Source organism: Cricetulus griseus, chromosome 4 (assembly GCF_003668045.3).
Source record: "Cricetulus griseus strain 17A/GY chromosome 4, alternate assembly CriGri-PICRH-1.0, whole genome shotgun sequence".
In the NCBI taxonomy this organism is placed as follows: Eukaryota; Metazoa; Chordata; class Mammalia; order Rodentia; family Cricetidae; genus Cricetulus; species Cricetulus griseus.
In genome coordinates this window covers 100,730,003-100,753,726 of record NC_048597.1, presented here as the reverse complement: position 1 = coordinate 100,753,726, position 23,724 = coordinate 100,730,003, and the positions used below count along the sequence as shown (strand labels likewise).

The 23,724-nt window shown below is 47.0% G+C and overlaps 1 protein-coding gene across 2 annotated transcripts; it reads right to left on the bottom strand.

The window, feature by feature from the left end:
* Positions 1–7,844: 7,844 nt before the first annotated feature.
* On the bottom strand, positions 7,845–14,862 carry LOC100768468 (2'-5'-oligoadenylate synthase 1A). 2 transcript variants are annotated; one of them, XM_035443282.1, is made up of 6 exons: positions 14,674–14,862; positions 13,302–13,572; positions 11,224–11,229; positions 10,728–10,909; positions 8,726–8,958; positions 7,845–8,105 (listed from the first exon to the last, which is right to left on the bottom strand). In XM_035443282.1, the coding sequence occupies exons 1-6, from the start codon at positions 14,854–14,856 to the stop codon at positions 7,850–7,852; spliced, it is 1,131 nt and encodes a 376-aa protein (XP_035299173.1). In that variant the 5' UTR covers positions 14,857–14,862; the 3' UTR covers positions 7,845–7,849. The 2 variants fall into 2 exon arrangements, with proteins under 2 accessions (XP_035299173.1, XP_027269920.1); XM_027414119.2 differs by lacking the exon at positions 11,224–11,229.
* Positions 14,863–23,724: the final 8,862 nt, after the last annotated feature.

Genomic DNA, 23,724 nt, shown 5'->3' with positions numbered 1-23,724 from the left:
CAGGAAGGGCGGGGTTATGCAATCACACCTCTACATCTGAGGTCTATGATTTCTGGGTTCCATGACACTGTGGTGTTTACCAGCAGGGCAGCTCTTTGGCTTCTCAAACCCTCATGCTACAGGAAGCATCTTCAACATATTGTTTGTTTTTTCCTTCTTGGTCTTTTTTTGTTGTTACTCAAAGAAAAGTGATTTTATAGTCTTCTAGTTGGTTATCAGCAATCCACACCGTTTGCTAAAACATGGAGAGCAAGTGGGAAACATATAAAGATCGCAGGCATCTAGTTTCACCACTGCTGGGGTGTGTGTGTGTCAGGTCCTGCAGGTCCATACCGGAACATTATAATGAGCTGTCTGCCCAGGCCATGGTGAGCTTGAAGTTCAGCCTTCTGGTCTCACTGGTCCCTGTGTTCTGAGTGGCACACCCATGTGGCCATCATCCAAGGCACCATCCACAACAGTTTCACTGCCCTCTGACCCCATCCCAACTTTCCATCACAACGGATGAAGGGTTCATATCTTTCACTAATGTGGGATCCCACTATGTTGTCAGGATAGACTTGAACTTGGGAATCTGCAGCTCTGTCCTCCTGACTACTGAGGTTACAGAGATCTGTCACTCTGTCCAGCTGTAACCACCTGCATTATCAGTCAGTTGCCATCTCCAGTAATGTAGAGTGTTGACTTATGCCAAGGAAGGATCACCATGAGGGAGGAGCCTGTCTTCATGCCAACCTTTCCCTGCCCAGCATTGGTGGATGTTCATCAGGGCAGGTGGTCCACACTTGTGATCCAAGTCCTAGGAGGCTGACACAGAAGATGAAGAGTTTGAGGCCAGGCTGGGTCTACATGATGAGACCCTGTCTCTAAAAACAAGTGTGCATGCACTTGCAGCCCTTCTCTCTCTCTCTCTCTCTCTCTCTCTCTCTCTCTCTCTCTCTCACACACACACACACACACACACACACACATATATATATACACTGAACCACTGTTGGAATCTCTGCAGAGAGCAAGGCATGTAAGATTGTGGAAATAATTGGAACATTTCCCCTGCCCATGGTTATGGCCATAAACATAGGTGACTTTATGAGAATCCTGAGTAGTTCTGGGCGAGGGCAGAGGTGATAATACTTTAAAATATTTTATTGCACTTATTTCATGTGTGTGAACATGTGGGTTCACAGGACAACTTCTACCACATGGGTCTCAGGGGTCAAACTCAGGCCATCAGGCTTGGCAGCAAACACTAGTGCCCATTGAGCCATCTCACCGACTACTTTTTACGTTTCAGGCAGGGTCTCATAGTTTTATGGTCTGGGCTAGCCTACAACATAGAGCAATCCTCCTGCCTCAGCCACCTGAGTGCTAGGATTATCGTGTGCCACTATGCCCAGCTCATCTGTACATCTTCCATGCCATCTTGTGAGATGCCATTCTTAAAGAGATCTGATATGTCACTCAGCCCAATGAGGCCAATACCTGTGGTCACCTTGACTGAGCCAGCAAGTGCCCAGGTCACAAGTGTAAGAACTCAAGTCTTGAACCCTCTTGGCCACATGTCCCCAGCTGTTTCTGGGGAAACACTTTCCTCTGGAGCCCCTTGGGAGACTTTGCAGGAAGTGGCTGTACCTCTTACAGGGCAATATAAAGTGGAATTAAGAATCCTCCTGGCCAATTTGTAAAATAGTCTTTGAAATCTTCATTATATACATTCGATATATTTTTATCAAATTCACCCTTCATTCTCCCCCCTACCTATGGTCTGCCCATCTCCCCTCCCAATTTCCTGTCACTTTTTTAGTGAATAAGTCAGTGAATCCAGTTAATGGTGTGAAGACAGCCACTGGAATGTGTGCAACCTGCCATCCCAGTGTCCAATGTCTCAGTCACACTCTGGAGTCAGCAACCTCGGGCCTGGACCCATCCTAATGGCCATCATTTAGCACAACCTCATTTCTTAATAAGATTTTTCCGCAGCCTGAGAGTTAGACCTCAGTCTCTTTTGGCGAAAGGCAGACATGTCCCAGCTCCTCTGTCCCTCCCTGGACCTTTTCAGGCTGGCAGCCGTGTACCCAGCTGATCCTACAGGAAGTGTGGGTGCTAGGAGATGGGTGAGCAGGGAGGCAGCGTGAGCTAGCTGCTCTAAAACATGGAACAGATCCCCAGGGGCTCCCAGGCCCATGATGTACCCACAGCATTGCTTCCCCCCATCTTTCACCCTAAACCTTGTGCACTGCTCTGAACCCCCTTAGTTCCTTCCCCAGCTAAAGTGACCATGGCAGACCAAGGAAGTCTGGTTTCTAATGTGGGCTCGGTCCTTGCAGAAGGTAAGAAAGTTTTTTTTTTTTTTTTTCTTTTTAAATAGAAATTAGGGGGTGGAAACTCCGGCCTCTCACAGTAAAAGGGTTCAAAACCTTAAGTGTGAGTGTGGAATTAATATGGCATAGTTGTTTTGTTTAGTTTTTTTTTTTCACTTTGGTCTTCGGGGGCCCATCACCCAGCTCCCAAATAAACACACATTCATGCTTATGAATGCCTGGCCTTAGCTTGACTTGTTTCCAGCCAGCTTTTCTAAATTAAATTATCCCATCTACCTTTTACCTTGGGGCTTTGATCTTTCTCTATTTTGTATACCTTTCTTTACTTCTTACTCTGTGACTGGCTGTGTTGCTGGGTGGCTGGCCCCAGGCTTCCTCCTCTCTTTGCTCCTCCCTCTGTTTTTCTCCTTCTATTTACTTTCTCTGCCAGCAAGCCCCACCTATCCTCCCCTGCCTCGCTATTAGCCTTTTGGCTCTTTATTAGACCAATCAGGTGTTTCAGACAGGTACAGTAACACAGTTTCACAAAGGTAAACAAATGCAATATAAAAGAATGCAACACATCTTTGCATCATTAAGCATTCCACAGCACAAACAAATGTAATACATCTTTAACTAATATTGCACAACAATCTGTGCTGAAAGATCCCAAGAAAGGGAAAATAAGATCCATGTTGATTGATTTTTAAAAAGAGAGAGACAGTGACAGTGACGGAGAGAAAGAATGTTCTGGCAGACATGAGATGGGAGGTCTGGGCAGGGCACCACAATATACCCTGCAAATGATTCCTTCCAAAGCAGCCACTTGGGTTTATCCCTCCTTTGCATCTCACTGGACTCACAAGGCCTCTGGCCCCAGTCCCTTATTCCCAGCAGCTGGAAAGCAAAGAGAGGCCCCTACAGTACCCAAGTTTCATGGAATAGCAGGCAGGGATCTGGGGCCTGCAGCATGAGCCAGCTCAGCTGTCCCAGGACTTGAGAGTGTCCTTATTGTTGGTGTGCCTGGTTTTTGTTTTGTTTAAATGTTTTCTCATTTTTCCCTCAAAGTGGGAATAACTCAGTATCAGTGGTCCTTTCATGGAGGAAATTAAAATAGGACCAACTTCTGGAAGGGGCATGGTTCCAATTAGGATGTAAAGTATGTATGACAACCCTGTTTATATTCCCCGGCTATTGGTCATCCATTATATGGGAGAAACTCTCTCCTGCTCATCTTATCAACACTGCAAGGAATGCTTATCTTTCATGGTAGGTAAACTGAAAGAGCAAGATCTAAAATCTTGGCGCATATCATTGGGTATGCTCTGATCTGTTTGTCACTGCTAGGGGGTAGGCCCTGCTCCAGGCTGAATTTTTAGGAAATGTGTGGCACCTAAAGTGGACCAGGTTGTTATCTTATTAAATGATGTTGCTGCTAAAGCAGTAGCTCAGAAATAATTCCTTACTAACAAAGAGCCTACAGAAAGTATTGTTCCACTAAATAAAATGCCATGTTGAATATTTGTCGACACAGATAATTCACAGATCATACTAGCATGATACTCCAGTTCTATAATAGTCACTACCAAAAAACTTTTGAAGATTAAAAAAAATACTCCATGGGTATTGCCTAAAGTTACATCTAAAAATTCTATAGAGATTGCCCTTCAATGCTTTTGTTCATGGCTCTTTAAAAGGAGAAGGAACATATATTTTATACACAAATTCCACATTATACCCACTGTGGATTGTACAGTTATAAAGAGTTAACTTGTATTGGATAGTCAGTTTGTATTGGATAGTTCTCAGTTATTGGATGTTTTAACTGACTTGTGTATTAAATTAGCACATGCTCTATGTAAACTCTGTATCTCAAGATTCCAAATGCTTGGGGATGGTCAAAAAAGCATTTAGTGTAAATAGTTCTTAATTGGTCTAGATAATAAAAATTCAGAGTCAGATAGAGAGGGAAATGCTGAGAGATCAGAGAGAAGGAGCAAGCCACAGCACACTTTACCTCCTTAGCATGTCAGCACACAAGAGAGAGATTTCCTGTTTCTCCCTGCTTCTATCCTGTTTCTGCCCAGCTATCTCACTTCCTGTCTGTCTGTACAGACCTCCAAGCCTCCATGGTTAGCTAGTTGTAAGCTCCATTCTCTGATCCTCAGACAGGCTTTATTTGTACAAGCAAGATATCACCACAGTTTAGCTTAAAACTTATAACAAAAGGCTGATCATGAAATTGTACACATCTAATTTTGATTTGCTACAGTATACTATATACTTGGTTTGACTCTTATTTAAAAGCATGGGAAGCAGAGGTTGGTGGTGCATGCCTTTAATCCCAGCACTCAGGAGGCAGAGGCAGATGGCTCTCTGTGAGTTCGAGACCAGCCTGGTATACAAGTGCTAGTTTCAGGACAGCCTCCAAAGCCACACAAAATCCCTGACTCAAACAAACAAACAAACAAACAAACAAAAAGAAGGAGAAGGAGAAGGAGAAGGTTGCATGAGGTTGCGTGTACTACAACATATGGCATAAAATTGATGTTTGCAAATGGCAGCCATGTGGCTGCCTCTATCTTAGCCGATGCTTCATCAGGATGAAAAGGACCATGCGCCTGGCAGCCATCTTTACTAGGGATAAAGAGTACCTGCCATGGATCCTCACCACCATCTTCATCCAAGTGACACTTGGTATAAAGCCTTCAGTTATTACTGTATCTCCTTTTAGACTATGAAGGTAACCACAGGTCTCCCAGGATATTTTGAATTAGGGTGGATTTTTCTATGATGATAAATTCCTAAGGTTATAAAGGTATGCTCAGGTTAACACAAGCTAACTTAGAGATGTATGTCTGAGGGCTTATGTCTCTGGCAACACCAGGCTTCTAGAAAATTTTAAATAAGTAACAACATAGGGTGGATAAATAAGGCCTAAATTCCTAATGTCCATTCAAGCTAACAGAAACTAACTTAAAGATATATGTCTAATTTCTTTGTATTTGTGACTATATTAAAGTTATGTGTTTTGTCTGGTTTAAAGTTTTATTTTAATGCTTTAATTCAATTGTTTTAGTCTCAAACTTAACAAGAATAAAACTACAGTATCCTAATCTTATAAATGCTATTAACTAGTTGTACACTGTTAAAGATAATTAAGACATACAAGTTAATGCTCAGTCATCTGTGTGGGGCATCTAATAAGTGCTTAGTAAATACATGTAGTTGAACCATGAAAACACACACACACACACACACACACACACACACACACACACACACACCTCTATACCTCTGTGTTTCATCTCTCACACTCATGGCATATATTGTGGGAATTCATTCCACTAATAATTTTTGGGACTGGTCTTAGGGTGTGGCTTATGTGTGTGGAGATGATTTCTTACAAGAAAGAGGAGGGGTCTCTCTTGCTCTTGTGTGGTAATTGAAGATTTGATCACAGCTTCCACTGACCCAGGGAAGAATGGAAGACCAGAGCAGCTCTCAACCTTATTGTTATTCGTGAGTGTTCTCCAAGAAATATTTGATTTCCTTTTATTCGGGCTCTTGCAGACTCACATACCCTTGGCCACAGGCATCTGCTATGGTTTATTGTTGTTGATTAAACATTGGACAAAACCCTCCAACAGGTACATAGAAGTCAAGCTTGAGTTCTCCCCTCCCCTTCTGAATCTCTTGTCCCCTGAGAACACTGTCAGAGGATAAGGAAGGTGAAGCAGGCTGACTGTGATGGGGCAGAATGGAAGGGTGTAGGGGCAGGGGTCAAAAGCCTGGAGTCTGACCCCAGGTTGGACACTCACTCACTGGGGCCTTGGGCAGAGTACCTTCTGTAAGAGGTACTTCAGAGTGTATGGCCTTGCACAGGGACACCTGCTCCCTTGGGCAGCATCCTGCCCTATCTGGTCTGCACATCCCCTGATTCTGGATCCTCTGGGCAGGTGTTGCTGTTCTCACAGAAGGATGCAAGTCCAATCCTCCTAGGGATGGAGGGAAGACAGGTCACATCAGGCCTACACTGTAGTCATCCCAGCACTAAGGCAAGAGGATGGCAAGCTCCAAGCTAGCCTGATCTAGACAGCTGAAGCTCACATCAAAACAAAAACAAAGAAAAAGAGCTAACCTGTTGGTCTGGCACAGGAACTTCCATCTGTAACAGAAAACACACAATCATATCAGGAGCCCCCATTTCTACTTGGAAGGGGATGCAAATGAGCTCCGAGGGTGGGCCCCATGACTGGTTGCTGGAGCCCCTCAGAAGAAGGATGGCACATCACCATTTGGGGAAATGGCCATTAGGACATTTGGGGGAGGCTTAGCAGGTTGAAAGTGTATATAGCCCTATTGAGGTCTCCTCATTTAATAACAGATCTGTCCAATGGAAGACAGGGCTGAGCAGCCACAGCTGCCTCCCTCCTGTGTCCCTTTTCTCTTCCTTCCTGAGCTTCTGAGGTTTGCTTCCCTCATCCCTGTACCCAAACTAAGTGCCATCCTGAATCCACAGATGACATCATCTGTTCTCTAACATCAGAAAGTCCCATGTCCCAGGAGAGGAAAAAAATCCAAGTGCAGCTCCCTCTGGGCCTCTTTGCACAGCCCTCCCCCTCAGTCCCATTGACCACATGACGATGAGACAGGAAAATGGGTTCCCTTGTGGACCTGACCACTGGCCTTAGAGCCCACAGGAATCCCAGCCCCAACTCTCCTTAGCTGAGTGCCCCTGAGCTGGTGGCATCAGCTTTCTTATTGTACTGACTTCTGTGTTTGTTTATGTGTATGTGCGTGTGTCTGTGTCCATGTATATGTATATTTACATGTGTATATATGTTTGTGTTTGTGTGTGTGCAATCAACAGAAAATGCGATTCACCTCAAGTGCTGTCCATTTTGGCATATTGAGTTGTATTAGTTATACAAGTTTGTGAAACTAGGTTATGCTCCCTCACCAGGGATGCCAGGGTCCTGCCATCCCTGCTTCCCAAAACTGTAATGTCAAGTGCACATCTCCTTGTGTGGCTTATTTACATGGTTCTGGAGATGAAATCAGACTCCTTTTCCCTACTTTTTTGGCAAGAGTTTTATTGACTGAGCCATATTCCCAGTCTGAGCCTCTTGTTTCATCAGAGAGAGACAACTTGTACAACTTGTAGAGCCCTACTGAGGGTCTAGCAAGTTACTATGTGATAAGAACACAGGACAAGCATGCATGTGCATCCAGTGAGTTACTGTATAATAGGAACACAGGACTAGCATGGATGTGGATCCAGTAAGTTGCTGTATGATAAAGAACACAGAATGATCATGTGTGAAGATCCAGTGAGTCACTGTATGATAGAGAACACAGGATGAGCATGTGTGAGCATCCAGTGAGCTCCTGTATGATAAAGAACACAGGATGGAGCCTGAACGCAAAGCAGACACTCAGGGCAGAGACTGCCATTCTTTAGGACACTGAGTGACAGGGCCTCTGCAGGGGTGATGTGACAATCTGAGGTAACAATGACTGTAAAGCAAGCAGTATGGCAGGACAACTTACAATCCTTTGGAAAGATCACATTTTTGTTTGAATATTCTTGAAATAGATGGAGTGACCAAAGCTGTGTGCAAGGGGACAGGATGATGACAAGGTCTCACCGGCACATCCCAGGAGCGCACTGGGGAACCATCTACGTTTTTAAAGCATGGGTATTGCAGCCAGGCCATAGCCTCTCCTGCCAGCCACTGCCATCCCACTGGGTTCCCACCAGCCACATTCCAAGTTGGGTCAGCTGGATCCAGGATCACAGGCCTGCAGAACAACATTCAGAGAGGAAAGTGACCAGCTGACCAGAGCCCCAGGTACCACTGCAGAGGGACAGTGGAGGAGCCCAGCAGAGCACCCCTATCCAAAGTTTGTCCTGAGTGCCTGCACTTCAGCATTGAGCGAGCCTGGAGGCATCTTTGCCCATGACCTGGAAGGCTTGCGGTCCAATCCTCTAACCTTTAGTAGCTGTGTGTCCTGGGGTAGGTCCCTCAGCCTCTCTGCTGAAGACAACACAGGATCAAGATATGTCCTAACCTCAGGTGACAATTTTACTGCATTGTCTAGCACTGGTCTTCTGTGCCTTACAGCCATTATGACTTCTGTTATTACTGGATGACTCAGTGCCCACTCCATATACCCTCCTCCCTCTACTGTTTGGGTCTGGACAAGGTCAGAGCCTTGGTCTCCTCATCTACAGACAGGAGACCCCACCCCTGCCTCCTAGGGCTGGTGGTCTTCATGTCAACCAGGTGACAGCAGGGCAGTGCCCAGCACAGTGACAGGACAGGAGATGCTCCATTGCACTGAGCTCCCACCTCCCCATTTCCACTCTGCTGCAGCCTGGTCCTCCCTGTGGGGATCTGAGCCATGAGGGGACAGACTACCTGGCTCTGCGGAGCTGATTGTGCAGGTAGTTGGAGACATATTGGTATTGAAAGTCATAATACACTGTCCAATAGATTCGAAGCTGCCTGTGCATCATGACCAGTTCCAAGACTGTCCTGAAGCCCCGAGATATTTTGAACTCAGGGAATCCACTCCCATGTTCCCAGGCATAGACGGTGAGCAGCTCCAGGGCATACTGTGGGGGCAGAGGCTTCCCCAGCTTCTTCTTACTCTGAGAAGTCAAAGGCAATGAGAAAAACGGAGCTGTCAGCTGTTGTGTGGGGGCCACTTCTCACAGGGTCAATTTAGCAGCCACTTGATGTCATTGCAAGTTTTCTGGCACACAGCCATACCCATTCATGTAGATTCTTTCTATGGATGCTCCTGTGCTATAGCCAAGGACTGAGTGGCTGAGTTAGAGACTGTGTGGTCAACAGACAAAGCATTTATCAGCAGGCACAAGAAGAATCATGACACTTGAGTGACAGCCAGGGAGTGAGGGTGGGGTGGGAGAGCAATGATGCTCACTATAGAAGGTTTCATCACAGGCTCTGAGATAACTGGGGAGGGGCTAGGGAGATGGCCCAGTGGGTAAAGTGGCCCCTTCTTTATGCAAGGTGAAAACTAGAACTCAGATCCCCAGCACACAAGAGAATGTCAGGCTTCTGGGGAAGCTGACTCATAAGCACACCCTAAGCGGAAGGAAATGGGGTCCCCAGGGCTATGTGGTGGTCCAGAGCTGCTGATTCAGCACACTGTGGGTTCAAGTGTGAGACCCTGCCTCCATATAAAAGATGGAGAGTGACGGAGGACCTGACATTGCTCTCCGGTTTCCACATGTTTATGTACACACATGCACACACATGCACACATATAGGCATGTGCTCCCAGGAACAGGCACACATATATCCACACCAGATACATCTCACACATATATTAAAAACTCCAGAAATATTGCCGGATGGATGCTTAAGGAAACCATAGCTTGACTCATCAGGAAAATGAAAGCCATAGTAATAAGCAGTGCATGCTGATGGGGCATGTACTTCTGTGTATGTTCATCTTATTGATTGTGAAATAAAATACTGTTTGGCCAATGAAACGGCAAGTTAGGCAGGAGTAGGAGTCAAAGAGGATTCTGGGAAATGTATTAGAGAAGTGCTGATCCAGGCAGGAAGTGACATAGCAAGGAGACTCATATTTAAGCGAAGGAGAAACAGGAAGGGCTCTCTTTTTACCTCCGCTCCTGCTCCAGCGGCACAAAGTGATCCACCGGCAAGGAGGGACACCGATAAGGTGTCCGATAAGATAAGTCTATAAAATATATAGGTTTATGGCAATTGAGACTGAGCTAACATGAGAATCCTAGTCATTGACCAAGCAGCTTTGAACCTAATACAAGTTTCTGGGTATTCATTTGGGCCCTAATTCAGGCAGGCAGCTGGCGTAAAGCTCACACGTGGCGGTGGGGCTCAGGCGGCTTTTGGCAGAAAGATTTATCGTAACAGCATGCTTTAAAAAAATCTAGAAATCCATAGATAAAATTGGGTGTGATGGTGTACACCTTTCATCCCAGCATTAGGAGACAGATGTGAGCTGAAGGCAAGCCTGGTCTACATAGTGAGTTACAGGACATCAGTAGCTACCTGTCTCAAAATAATGCAAAAAAGAAGGAGAAAGAGAAAGCCAAAGATGACAATGACACTTGAACACTGAAGTAGATGCAGCTGAAGAGTGAGTAGTTGACTGGAAACTGGACTAGAAGAAATCATTCATAACCAGCATGGAAATTCCTCCTTCCTCCCAGGTTCTCTCTCTCCCTCCTTCTCCCTCCTACAACATCGCCCTCCCTTGACTTCCCCTTCACCTCTCAACTGTTTCTTTCTCTTCCCACTGCTCCTTCCCTCCCACCTTGCTCCTCATTTTCCCTTCTCTTCATCACCCCTGCCATTCTCCACCCCTTGAACAGACAGGGCCACAGGGGATGTTAAAAACCCATACCAGTTGGTACCAGTGCTTGACCAGGCGGATGAGACTCTTTAGCTTGGGTGGATGTCTCTTCAAGAAGTTTCTCTGGAGCTCCGTGAAGGAGGTGGAGAACTCGCTTTCCTTCCCCAGGGAGGTGCACTCCCTGATGAGGTCAGCATAGATTTGGGGGTGAGGCTTGATGTAGTTGAGTTGACCTATAAAGAGGCTTCATTCAGCAAATACCCCAGCTCTTCTCTGGGGTTCTTTGGTCTATCTGGGGTGACAGACTCACAGACTGTGGGGTTCAATGAACAGGGCAGAGTTTTACCACAGCAAACATCACTCCCCATACATCCATGTGCCCCACCACACCCCAATACAGCATACACCATGTGGACATGGAAAGTCTCTGTCCCCAACTGTCCTAGAACAGTGCCTTCCTCACAGGCCTGGAGACAGTGTTGGGAGGAAACAGCTCACTGTGGTCACACACACTAGAGGAGTGCATGGTCATCTAATAATGACCAACCATGCTCTGGTGTCCGGTGTCTTGTGCACAGGGCTTGTCATGTGTGTACACTGCTGCTTGTGTCAGATTTACTGTGGAGCAGTCTGCTGCATTTGTACATCATGTATCCCATGCTTACAGAGTCTCTGACCTATGTTTGTATGGTGTATATATTGTTTGTGTGTGTTTGAGAAGAAGTATACATGTATGCTAAGAGGCCAGAGGATGACATAAAGTGTCCCCCTTTATAGTTTGTCACTTTATCCCTGGCAGTGTCTCTCTGTGAATGTGAATCCTAGTTGGCCACCAGCTGGCCACAGAGATTCTCCTGTCTCTGGCCATGTAGGGCCTAAGTGACAGATCAATGTGTGGTCCTCTTTGTTTAAGTGGTTGTTGGGGATTTGAACTATGGTCCTCATGCTTGTGCAGCAAGCAATTGTCCTTATCCACTAAGCTGTCTCCCCAGTCACTGTGTGTTTCCTCTGGATGACTTTCCATAGTGCCTAACTTAGTACCATGAGGCTTTGTTTGCCTAGTCCTGAGAGCAGCATTGTGTGTGTGTGTGTGTGTGTGTGTGTGTGTGTGTGTGTGTGTGTGTGGGCAGCAGGCTAGGGAATAGATGTGAGTGTGTGTCTGTGTGTAGATGCATGTATACATTTGAGTTAGACTAGGCAGGCAGCAAGCTGTACCTTAGCTGTGTGCATACATGTGGCCATGGTTAGAGCAGGCTATATCATCAGGATTCGAGACTGACACATGGCACAATCACCTACTATGGGTTTGGGGACACACCAAGTCACTCACTCAGTGACCCAGGAGGGTCTCAAGTGCTTATTTTCAACTTCAGAACCCAGAAAACAGTAGGGCTCATTGGCTAAGTCATCTTGGGTAGGGATGTGACTGAGGTCCCCTCTTGGGCTGTCCCCCACACTGCCATTTCCAAGGTGGTCCTTCTGTGGTGGTCCCACTTCCCCACTGCAAAGCTGCCTGAGGCTGGGGAGTCCATGACAACACAGGCTTCTGGGGAGCCGCCCTCCCAGCTCATTTCTGGGTCACCCCCTCTGGGTCCCCTCCACTCTGCAGGGATCTAACCCTCTTGCAGCTTCCCACAGCATGCTGTCTGCTCCTGCTCCCAGGCTGGCCTCCCATTCCCTGCTGCCTGAGACTCTGTTCCCATGGCTCTCCTAAGCCCAGGGCAAGTGGCCTGGTCTCCAAATTAATGGATGGGCAATTTGTAATTTTGGAACACACACACACACACACACACACACACACACACACACACACACAAGCACGGAAGACTCAGCACAGGCTTGGAATTTTATTCTCTGTGATTGAAGATGCAACAGATGTTAATTTTTAGCTACATCTCTGTCCCACTGTTAGTCACAAAGAGAGCTCATCTCCCTGCATGTGTTCAGTAGGATGCCCCTAGGGCTGGGGAGATGGCCCCATTAAAGGAATAGATGGACAAGTATAAGGACTCAAAAGTGGATTCCCAGCACCCACATAAGAAGCTGTAGGGTCTCCACACCTGAAATTCCAGTGCTGGGGAGGTGGAGACAGGGGGATCCCTCAGGCTCACTATTTGTCAAGATAGTCGGATCAGCCAGCTCCAGGGCAAAGGTCAACCTATCCCAACACAAACAGACAAACAAACCAGGCTGTTTTGTAGGGAGTGGCAGATGCCTTAGTGAAGTCCTGAATATATTTTACAGCCACAAGTCCTCTCTTACTAACACCTGGTACATGACTAGGCAATTGTCCTGACCCCTGTGCTGTACCTGATACACATGCTGAGGCTCCAGGTTGCCCGAGGTTGTGTGTGCAATTCCATCACAGCACAAACTCCACCCGACTCCAGCTGCATGCTGCAGCACCCATGAAGATGGGCCAGCAAATTCCAGGTCAGCCTCTCACCAAAAGCAGATTCCTAAGTAACCCACATCCAAAACTGGCCTCTGGTCTTCACCCATACCTGCAAACATGTGCATAGATCTGCACACATGTGAACAACCCGCCCACAAACACACAGAGAAAGAAATGGCAGAGAGGTTGAAGACACATGGAAGGGTGAGCTGAGGCTCTGACTGGCTTACCCAGGGCATCATAGGCCGGCAGCACATCAAACTCCACCTCCTGTTGATGCTGGAAGGAGCTCAGTTTGAAGCTGAGTGCCTGGGGGTTGGGCCACCATGAACTCTGGACCTCAAATTTCACTCTAAGAAGTTTCTCTCGCTGCAACACATACAGCTGTTTCTTAATTTCCTGGATGAACTCTCCTCGTCTCTTTAACTGATCCTCAAAACTGTGGAGATTGTTAAGGAACACCACCAGGTCCAGTGTTGAGCCTTTGCCTAAGGAGCCACCCTGAAAGACAAGAATGAGAATGACAGGCAACAGGCAGAGCCACACCCAGCAGTCCAGGCCTTCAACAGCCTAGGAATCCACCACCCAGGGAGATTTTTGGATAGAGAAATCTAGCACATGGGGGTCAGTCCTGAAAAGTGAAATTAGAATCTATGTAGGAAAATAGACTGTTCTGGATCTTCTGGTACAGGAGGTCAGCCAGACTCAAAATGATGAACATCTGTGTCTAGATCTAAATATGGCTGAGAGAGAGAGAGAGAGAGACAGAGACAGAGACAGAGACAGAGACAGAAAGAGTATGAGAGAGAGAGAATGAGAAAGAGTATCTGTCTGTCTGTCTGTGGTAGAGGGGTGACTATGTCGGGGAGACAGAGGAGGCACCTAAAGGATGTGAGGAGCAAGGAAGGGTAATGGGGAAAGACTAAAGAGCACATGTTCTCTGATGTGAGATCTAGGTGCACACAGGTGACATGCCATCAGAGAGACTCTTCCGGGAGGTCAGTGTCAGGGGTAAAGGATGGGATGGTCATGGGCAAGAGTAACTGTGAGTAAATTAACACAGACACATGAAACTACTGTCATGATCCCATTGTTAGCAGACTGTCAAGGGAATACACCAATAGTATACCACATGCTTGCATGAAGACGGCCTGTGTGACAAACTGAAAAGTCACAGAATAAAAGCTTAAATCAAGAGAGTTGAATTTACAAAGAGAACAGTTTTGAGAAAATAATGATGCTGAGAAGAGCCTCCCTAAATAAAATGCTGAGCACACTCACTAACACTCTTGCACAGCCCACAGTGTTGAGTTGACATTACAAAATGACATTCCAGTAGCCATCACAGTGACTGAGTTAGGTACCATTGTCAGGAAGTTCCATTTGACAGATGGGGACATGGGCAATGAGGTTCTATCAGTCCAGCGATGCAGCAGACAGGGTCTCTGCTCTGTTCTCTACACTGTGCCCCAGCTGGGATGCACATGAGAACACTGGGCCACAGAGAAGGTAGGTAACTCACTCCCCACTCAGGGCTGCAGCCTGGGTCCTCAGAGTCCTCTCCCTCCCCACTGAGGTCAGCTCAGGCTGAGGGGGCCTCACCTTCACCAACTTGGAGACCCTCACAGGGTGAGCAGCGCCTTGGAAGCATCTCTCCTTCAGGAAAGCACTTATGGTGTTGATGGCTGCCTTGACCTCAGTTCGGAAGCTGGTGTTGGGAAGGAGGTGAACCTCTATGAACTTGTCCAGGTCCCAGGCCGAGGTCCTGCTGAGTCCGTTCTCCATCCTCAGGCCAGCTGTATCTTCTGACTGCTGCACAGCCTCTGGAGCCAGCTGCACCTTATATCCACAGCTAGTTTCTCTTTCCTAGAAAGGGCAGGGCTCTGTGAATTAGGCCTCTGCCTCTGACGTTTATGGCTTCTGGGCTTGCTACACTGGTGTTTCAACAGGACCTTTCTTTTGGATTCTCAAACCTTCATCCTGCAGGAAGCATTTTAACTATATTATTGGTGTTTTGTTTTTATTGATCTTTCATTGTTACTGAAAGAAAAATGGTTTTATAGTCTTCTAGATGGTAATCAGCAATCCACACAGTTCACTAAAACATGAAGAGCAAGTGAGAAACATCTTAAAGATGACTGACATCTACTTTCACCACTGCTGGGGTGGGTGTGTGCCCGGCAGGTCCATACCGGAATTTATAATGAGGTGTCTGCTCAGGCTATTGCGACCTTGAAATTCAGCCTATGGGTCTCACTGGTGCCTGTGTTCTACGTTGCACACCCATGTGGCCATCATCCAAGGCACCATTCACAACAGTTTCACTGCCCTCCAACCCTGACCCCGTCTTTCTGTCACTAAGGATGAAGGGTTCATATCTTTCTTTAATGTGGGATCTCACTATGTTGCCAGGATAGACCTGAACTTGGGAATCTGCAGCCCTGTCTTCCCGACTACTGATGTTGCAGGGATCTGTCACTCTGTCCAGCTGTAACCACCTGCATTATCAGTCAATTGCCACTCTCCAGATCACCATAAAGAAGGAATCTGTCTCCATGCCAACCTCTCCCTGCCCAACAGGAGTGGATGTTCATCAAGAAAGGTGGTCCACACTTGTGATCCCAATTCCTGGGAGTCTGACACAGAAGATGATGAGTTTGAGGCCAGCCTGGGCTACATGATGAGACTCTGTCTCTAAAAGGCACTTGTCATGCATATGCACTTGCACACTCTCTTTCTCCCCCCCCCCTCACACACACTGAATCACTGTTGGAATTTCTGCAGAGAGCAAGGAATATAAGACTGAGGAAATAACTGGAACATTGGCTCTGCCCATGGTTATGGTCACAAGCTATAGGTGGCTTTAAGGGATTTTATTTTGGAAGGTTCTGGAAGCTGTGACTGTGTCATTCATATCAGAAGCCTGCTCTTAACAAAAAGCACAGTCTTCAGCCTTCAGGGCCTGGTTGGTAACAGAGGCCCCCTTAGTGACACTGACTGTGGTAGGTGAATGTATTGGCCCCATAAGTTCATAGGGAGTGGCACTATTAGGAGGTGTAGCCTTGATGGAGGAAGTGTGTCACTGTGGAGGGGGCCTCTGAGGTCTCATATGCTCATCATACTACAGAGTTCCAGTCCACTTCCTGTAACTCTCTGGTGAGAATGTAGCCAGCACCATGTCCACCCTCATGCTGCCATGCTCCCCAATATGACAATAGACTGAACGTCTGAAATGTAAGCAAGCCACCCCAATTAAATGTTTGCCATTGTAAGACTTGCCATGGTCATGGCATCTCTTCACAGCAATAGAAACCCACACTAAGGCATTTCTGAGGGAACTAGCTGCTAAAGGCCCCTCACATAAGTGCCTGCATAGGATTACAAGAGACAAGCTGAGGGTCCTGAGTAGATCTGGGTGAGGGCCAAGCTAATTATACTTTAAAATATCCAATTACATTTATTTCATGTGTCTGAACATATGGGGTCCAAGGACAACTTGTAGGTGTTGTGGCTCTCTCTCCTTCCACCATGTGAGTCCCAGGGATCAAATTCAGGTCACCAGGCTTAGCAACCAACACCTTAGGCACTGAGCCATCTCACTAACCCCTTTTATTTTTGAAAAGGTTCTCATAGTCACATAGGCCAGGCTAGCCTTCAACTCATAGCAATCGTTCTGCTTCATCCCCCTGAATGATGAGATTATAGTGTGCCACAATGCCCAGCTCATCTGTACCTCTTATATGTCCTTCTGTGTGTTTTAAAGAGGTCTTATGTGTCACTCATCCAGATGAGGCCAATGCTAGTGATCACACTGTCTGAGCCAGTGAATGCCCAGATCACAAGGTTTAACCCTCTTGATCACATGTCCAGCTGCTGCTGGGGAAACACTGCTAGTCCTCATGAGCCCCTGGGAAGGAACTGACAGGCTCTGCAAGAAGTGACTTATGCCTCTCAGAGGGCAAAACTCTGAAATTAAGAATCCTCATGACCATTTGTAAAATATTTTTGAAAATTTCATAATATACAGTCAATGTGTTTTTATCAAATTAACTCTCCCCCTCCCCAGACACAACTCACTGTCTCCCCAACTCCCTTCCCAACTTCATGTCACTTTGGTGACTAATCCAGTGTGTCCAGTTAGTGCTTCTCAATTCACACAGGTGTGAGGCCCTCCACTGGAATGTGGGCAACCTGCCATCGACCACACCCCCGAGGAAAACTGACTCTGTGTGGCTGGGTTTATGCCAACTTGACACAAGCTAGAGTCATCTGAGAGGCAGGAATTCAATTGAGGAAATGCCTCTATAATAGTGGACTGTAGGCTAGCCAGTAAGCAGCACCCTCCATGGCCTCTGCATCAGCTCCTGCCTCCAGGTCGCTGCCCTGTTTGAGTTCCTGTCCTGACTGCTTTTGATGATGAACAGTGACAGGGATGTGTGAATGAAACAAACTCTTTCCTTCCCAAGTTGCTTTTGGTCAGTATGATTCATCCCAGAGACAGAATCCCCACGACCCTCTCTGAGCACTATCAGCCACCATCTGTCAACAGCTCCTCAGCTAGGGGAGAGGGTTTGTGAGTGCCTCTCCCATCCAGGCTAGAACATGAACTGGCTTGACCTTGCACAGACAACCACAGCTACTTTGAGTGTCCAGAAGGTGCTGATTTTCCCCAGTCTCCTCCCACCTTATAATCTTTCCATCCCCTCTTCTTCTTTGTCCCTGAACCCTGGGAGGAGGGGCTGCAATACAGCCTATTTGTTGCTAAGCACTGCACAGACATTGTTCTCTACTTCAGTGGTGACTCTGCAGTCACCACCATCACTGTACAGAGAGACCTCTCTGCTTTGGTCATAGAGCTGCACCATTTCACCAGCATGGAGATACAGAAGACAGCCTGATACTATGTCCATTTGTCACAATACTTCAGTAGGTTCATTTCTGGAGCCTGTGAGTTCCCAGCCATATGTTCTTGACCAGATTACAGCATCAGGTTAAAGTTTCCTCTTGTAGAATGAGCCTCAAAACAGTCAGAATGTAGCCAGTGACGCCCATAATATCCATGCCACTACTGCACCCAGGGGTGAGTCTTGCCAGGTCACTCCTTATTGGTAGGGTTCACAGATGGTTAAGACTGTTGATAACTTTACATGGTAGAAAAGAATGAACACCAGGAATGCTGTGGCTGGAAGATGACAAAGATATGACCCAGTGACAATGCATTGTCACCCAGGGTAGATTCCTTTCTAGTTGGAGCAGAGATGGACTCACTGACCTGGAAATGCCTGCTCTGTGTACAGAACTGAACCCTGGATTTGCAGGAAGAATAATGCATCTCTTCCTCCCTATTCCCTTTCAGTCGCTGTCTGCTTGGCATGATTGTGGGTGACACTTTCTGCTTATTTTAGGGTCAACATTAGCTGGAAATGAAGACATTTGTCCATAGCTTCTGTAGGTTTCTTGAGTTCAGCTTTGAAAGTGACACTGTTTACTGTAACCACAGGGACACATTCACCTTTTTCTGCATCAGATTGCAACAGTCAAAGGTGACAAGGGCTTTTACAAGCAAGAAGTGAAACTGTCCCACAAAGCCATCACCTGTGCCTCTTCTCTTTCCTTTTCCTTCCAAGGACTGAAGAAGAGAGAGGGTTTGTTTTGTTTTGATTTGTTTTGGAGCAGTTACATTCTTAAACAAGGCCAGGAATCATGGTGCACACCTTTAACCCAAACACTTGAGAGGCAGAGGCAATCAGATCTCTGAGTTCAAGGCCAGCCTGGTCTACAGACCAACATCCAGGACAGCCAGAGTCACACAGAGAAACCCTGTGCTGTAATAAAAAACATTAGTGATTTTTCTTTTAACCTTAAGTTGTGACTCTTAAATTATTCTTGAACTTCACCATTGGTGAGCCTGCCTTAGTGTCAGGGATTCAAGGACTTGCACTGCCTTTTGCAGTACCATGTATTCTGGTGTGTGTACAACATACTGCTTTTCCACAATTTCATACGTTAATTTAAACAACATGAGCATGTGTCCAAACAACCTAGCTGTAATATGTCTTTCACTGTCCTGTCCTAGCTGTCAGACCCCTTTCACTGTCCCGTCCTAGCTATAAGACCTCCTTCATTGTCTATTCTGGCACCTCAAAGTCTTGGAGAATCTGAATTGAACTAAAAGAGTTGTTTTCAGGACTGAGAGCTGGAGTCAGGCTGAGGCCTGGAGTCCTGTAAGGACCTCCTCAGGTTGGAGGCAGGCAGAACTGGTCATAGGCACTTGTTTCCTTTTTCCTGGGAAAGAACATTAAAAATAACAATAAGGAGCAGCAGCCAGGTGTCCCAGTACATGTTTGGAATCCCAGAATTTGAAAGGTAGAGGCCCAGGGATCAGGAGTTCAAGGCCAGCCTGGGCTACATATAACCACTGTTTCCAAAGGAAGAGGGAGGAGCCCACTCAGCTGGCTTTCTTTAAGAATCTCAATGTGAGCCTGATAACCGCATGGTTCCAGAATACAGGGAAAGCAAGAGATGGTCTTCCAGTGTGCTAAACATCCAGCTGGGTGGTCCAAGCCCTTCTTGTCAGCAAATTTGTGGGTCATGGTTTCCTCATCTGTCTGATAAATGAATGGACTGGTCAAAACTTCCACCCAGTTCTAGAATCTTGTTTGAATGTACATACATACAAGTGTGTTTGTGTATGTCTCCATGTACATACATGCCAGTGCCTCTGTGTGTGTGTGTGTGTGTGTGTGTGTGTGTGTGTGTGAGAGAGCAGAGAGAGAGAGAGAGAGAGAGAGAGAGAGAGAGAGAGAGAGAGAGAGCACAAGTGTGATATGATTGTGTGTGGAAGCTAGAATTTGACAGTCTGTTAAGCCCTGGGTGAGCACTCTGCCAGCTGAGCCTCATGCCTACCCTGGCCTCTAGAAAGCTCTGAGTCTAGCAGAAGTCACTGCCCAGTTGGATGGTGGTGGTACACTCCTGGTTCTGAAGTGCTGCTCTGTGGGCAGCCTGTTCTGTGTCCCTGGGTAAGAATTCAGGAATCCTCAGCTGACCTAGAGCTCCTTGTTCCTATGGTTCCCGTGCCGCCCAGGTAGTCAGAAATCACACTGAGGCAAAAGCATGGCCATGAAATGATAATCTTAACAATGCCCTGAGATGCTGGAAGGTGAGGAAATAGGGAGGAGGAGGAAAAGACAGCCCTGCCTATCAGTTCAGGATACCCCACAAAGCCAAGGGAGAAGCAAAACTCTCCTGGGGATATAGGTCCACATGGATCTGTGCCACACAACAGCCAGAGCTCTTGACAAGCAGGTGGCCCATAGCCTTCACTCATCCCCTGAGTTCACAGCGGCTGTGTGGTGTGTCCTGGGGTCACTGGACACTGGCGTTTGGGATTGGGGAGTCCCAGGGTCACAGAGACTAAAGGTGATAAGTATTGCCAGGGTGAGGGGGTGGGACATCTCAAAAGGTCATCTGCTGGTCTTCTGAGGGATGGTTCAGATGTTGCTTTAACCAGCCACACTGTGGGGACACTGAAGCATCAAGATGTCAAATGACTTCCAGGGTAAGGGCCCAGGCCGGAGCACAGGGTGGCCTGATTACTCCTATGCTCTCTTAAAGACTGTCTCATTCATTCCTTCACTCATTCATTCAGACTCTAGACCTGACACTGCCTGAGCCTCACTGCTCATACCCATTGTGGCCCGATCTTTGAGAAAAAGCTAAGTAGCTTCTATAGGCTACAGGATTATACAGTGAGAATTCAGATGACAAATCACAAATGACCCACAGGGATCACACATTCCCATGGAGGACACCCAAATGCAGGGCGTTGGGAATATTTGCCTTTTGAATAGTGATATTGACATGAGATCTTAGGGATAAGTAAGAAAGGAAAGGTTATGGTTTAATATGGTGTGCTAGAGTATCAACTTGAAAGTGTGTTATTTGTTAAGCTTAGGTTTTGTCGGCAGTACACCAGAGAGAGGCATCTAGCAGGAGACACCATTAATCAAGACAAGCCTCCATCAGACTGGCTTAAGGTCGTCTTTGAGGGGCTGTTCCTGATTAGTGATTGATGTGGCTAGTGCCATGACTGACCAGGTGACTAGAGGTTACATAATTAAGAAAGCAGTGTGTGCCATGGAAAGCAAGCCAGTGAGCAGAATTCCTGCATGGTCTCTGCTTCAGTTACTGCTTTGACTTCCCTCAGTGACTGACTGTGGCTGGGACCTGCAACCTAATAAGACAGTTTGGCCATGTCAATAGGAAACAAACTAGTATGCTCCTTTGTTTTTCTGGCTGTATCCTCTCCCTGTTCAGAAGGCCCACAGTGACTGGACCAGACACCATTCCAGTTGGGACCAGTGCTTGACCAGATAGATGAGACTCTTCAGCCTGGGTGGATGATCCTTCAGGAAGTTTCTCTGGAGCTCTGTGAAGCTGGTGTAAAACTCACCCTCCAGCCCCAGGGATGTGCTCTCCCTGATGAAGCTGGCATAGATGTGGGGGTCAGGCTTGTTGTAGATGCTGACAAGACCCGTAAAGGAGATTTTATTCATTTTAACACCCCAGCTCTTCTCTGAGGTTCTTGGGTCTCTCTGGAGTGACAAGCTCACAGACTGTGGGGTTCAGTGAACAGGGCAGAGTTTTACCACAGCAAACATCACTCCCCATACATCCATGTGCCCCACCACACCTTAGGACTGCATACACCATATGGGCCTAGAAAGTCCCTGCCCCCAACTGGTCCTAATACAGTGCCTTCCTCACAGGCCTGGAGACAGTGTTGGGAGGAAACAGCTCACTGTGGTCACACACACACAAACATTATTAAATGAACTGCACAGTCATCTAATAATTACTAACCATGCTCTGGTGTCCGGTGTCTTCTGCACAGGGTTTGTCATGTGTACACGGCTGCTTGTGTCAGATTTACTGTGGAGCAGTCTGCTGCATTTGTACATCATGTATCCTGTGCTTACAGAGTCTCTGTCCTATTTTGTAAATGTAGTGTGTGTGTGTGTGTGTGTGTTCACAAGAAGTTACACAGGTATATTCAGGGGCCAGAGGAGGACATTGGGTGTCTTCCTTTATTGTTTGTTACCTTATCCCTTAGAGCAGTATGTCTCTGTGAATGAGAGGCATGGCTGGCATCCAGCAGGCCCCAGAGATTCTCTTGTCTCTGTCCCCATAGTGCTGGGGTTACTGGTCAATGTGTGGCACTTCCTAAGTTTAGGCAGGTGCTGGGGATTTGAACTCAGGTCCTCCTGCTTCTGTAGCAATTGCCCTTATCCAATGAACTTTTCTCTCGCCACTGCATGGTTTTCTGTGGCACCTAACTTTATATCACACGTGTTTTTTTTTCTAGGTCCTGAGAGCAGCAGGTTGTGTGTGTGTGTGTGTGTGTGTGTGTGTGTGTGTGTGTGTACGCATGTGCATATTTGAGTAGCCTAGGCAGGCAGCAGACTGAGTCTTAGATTTGTCCAAATATGTGGCCATAGTTGCAGCAGGCCATACCATCAGGATTTGATGGTGACACAGGGCACAATCACCTACTGATGGAGTTGGGGACAAGACAAGTCATATTATGCAGTGTCCCGGGAAGGTCTCTCCTTCATGTGTGTATTTTCAACTTCAGGACCCAGCACACAGTAAAGCTAATTGGCTACATCATCTTGGGTAGGGTTGTGGCTGGGGTCCTCTTTTGGGCTGTCTCCCACACTGCCATTTCCAAGGTGGTCTTTCTATGGTGGCTCCACTTCCCCACTGCAAAGCTGCCTGAGGCTGGGGAGTCCATGACAACACAGGCTTCTGGGGAGGCGCCCTCCCAGCTCATTCCTGGGTCACCTCCTCTGGGTCCCATCCACTCTGCAGGGGTCTAAGCCTCTTGCAGCTTCCCACAGCATGCTGCCTGTTCCTGCTCCCAGGCTGGCCTCCCATTCCCTGCTGCCTGAGACTCTGTTTCCATGGCTCTCCTAAGCTCAGGGCAAGTGGCCTGGTCTCTAAGTTAACAGTGCAGTTCTCACTGTGGCCAGCAGGGAGTGCTGTGTTCCCCCAAATGTAAAGCCAAAACTATTCTCTAAGCTCCTCAACCCTGAACTGTGCTCTTTCAGGGGTGTTCCTAGTTATCTTTGGGTAGAGTTGGGCAGTTTGTAATTTTGGAGACACATTGTGTGTCAGGCCTGGTGTAAGATCTTGATGTAGAGGATCATCAATGGTTAATGGCACATGTGTGCGCGTGGCAGGCTGGGGTGGTGGTATCTCCCTTTCCAGTTTTCTTGAGGCAGTGATCCTGGAGAAGTTCTGCATCCTGCACTAACTCTCCCACAGACACCCGGGCCTCTGTCCAGGTCTCAGGTCTCCTATTCTTTGGGAGAAGATGCATCAGTTATTAATTTTCAGGGAGTTCTCTACTGCCTGGTGTTTTGGAAGACAAAGTCCACAGCTGGCTATGAATATCACTGGTAAATGGTAAGTGAAGGACCTGGTTTGTGTAACAGTTTGACCATAACTCCTTTGTTTTAGCTTTAAAAAAAACAAACAAACAAAGATAATCTCTGCCAGGCATACCCATAATAGCTATTGACCTTTGTCCTGAAGCTCCTGTGAACTCCTAGCCATCTACAAGATATTATCTAGACACTCTCATCCCTGCCT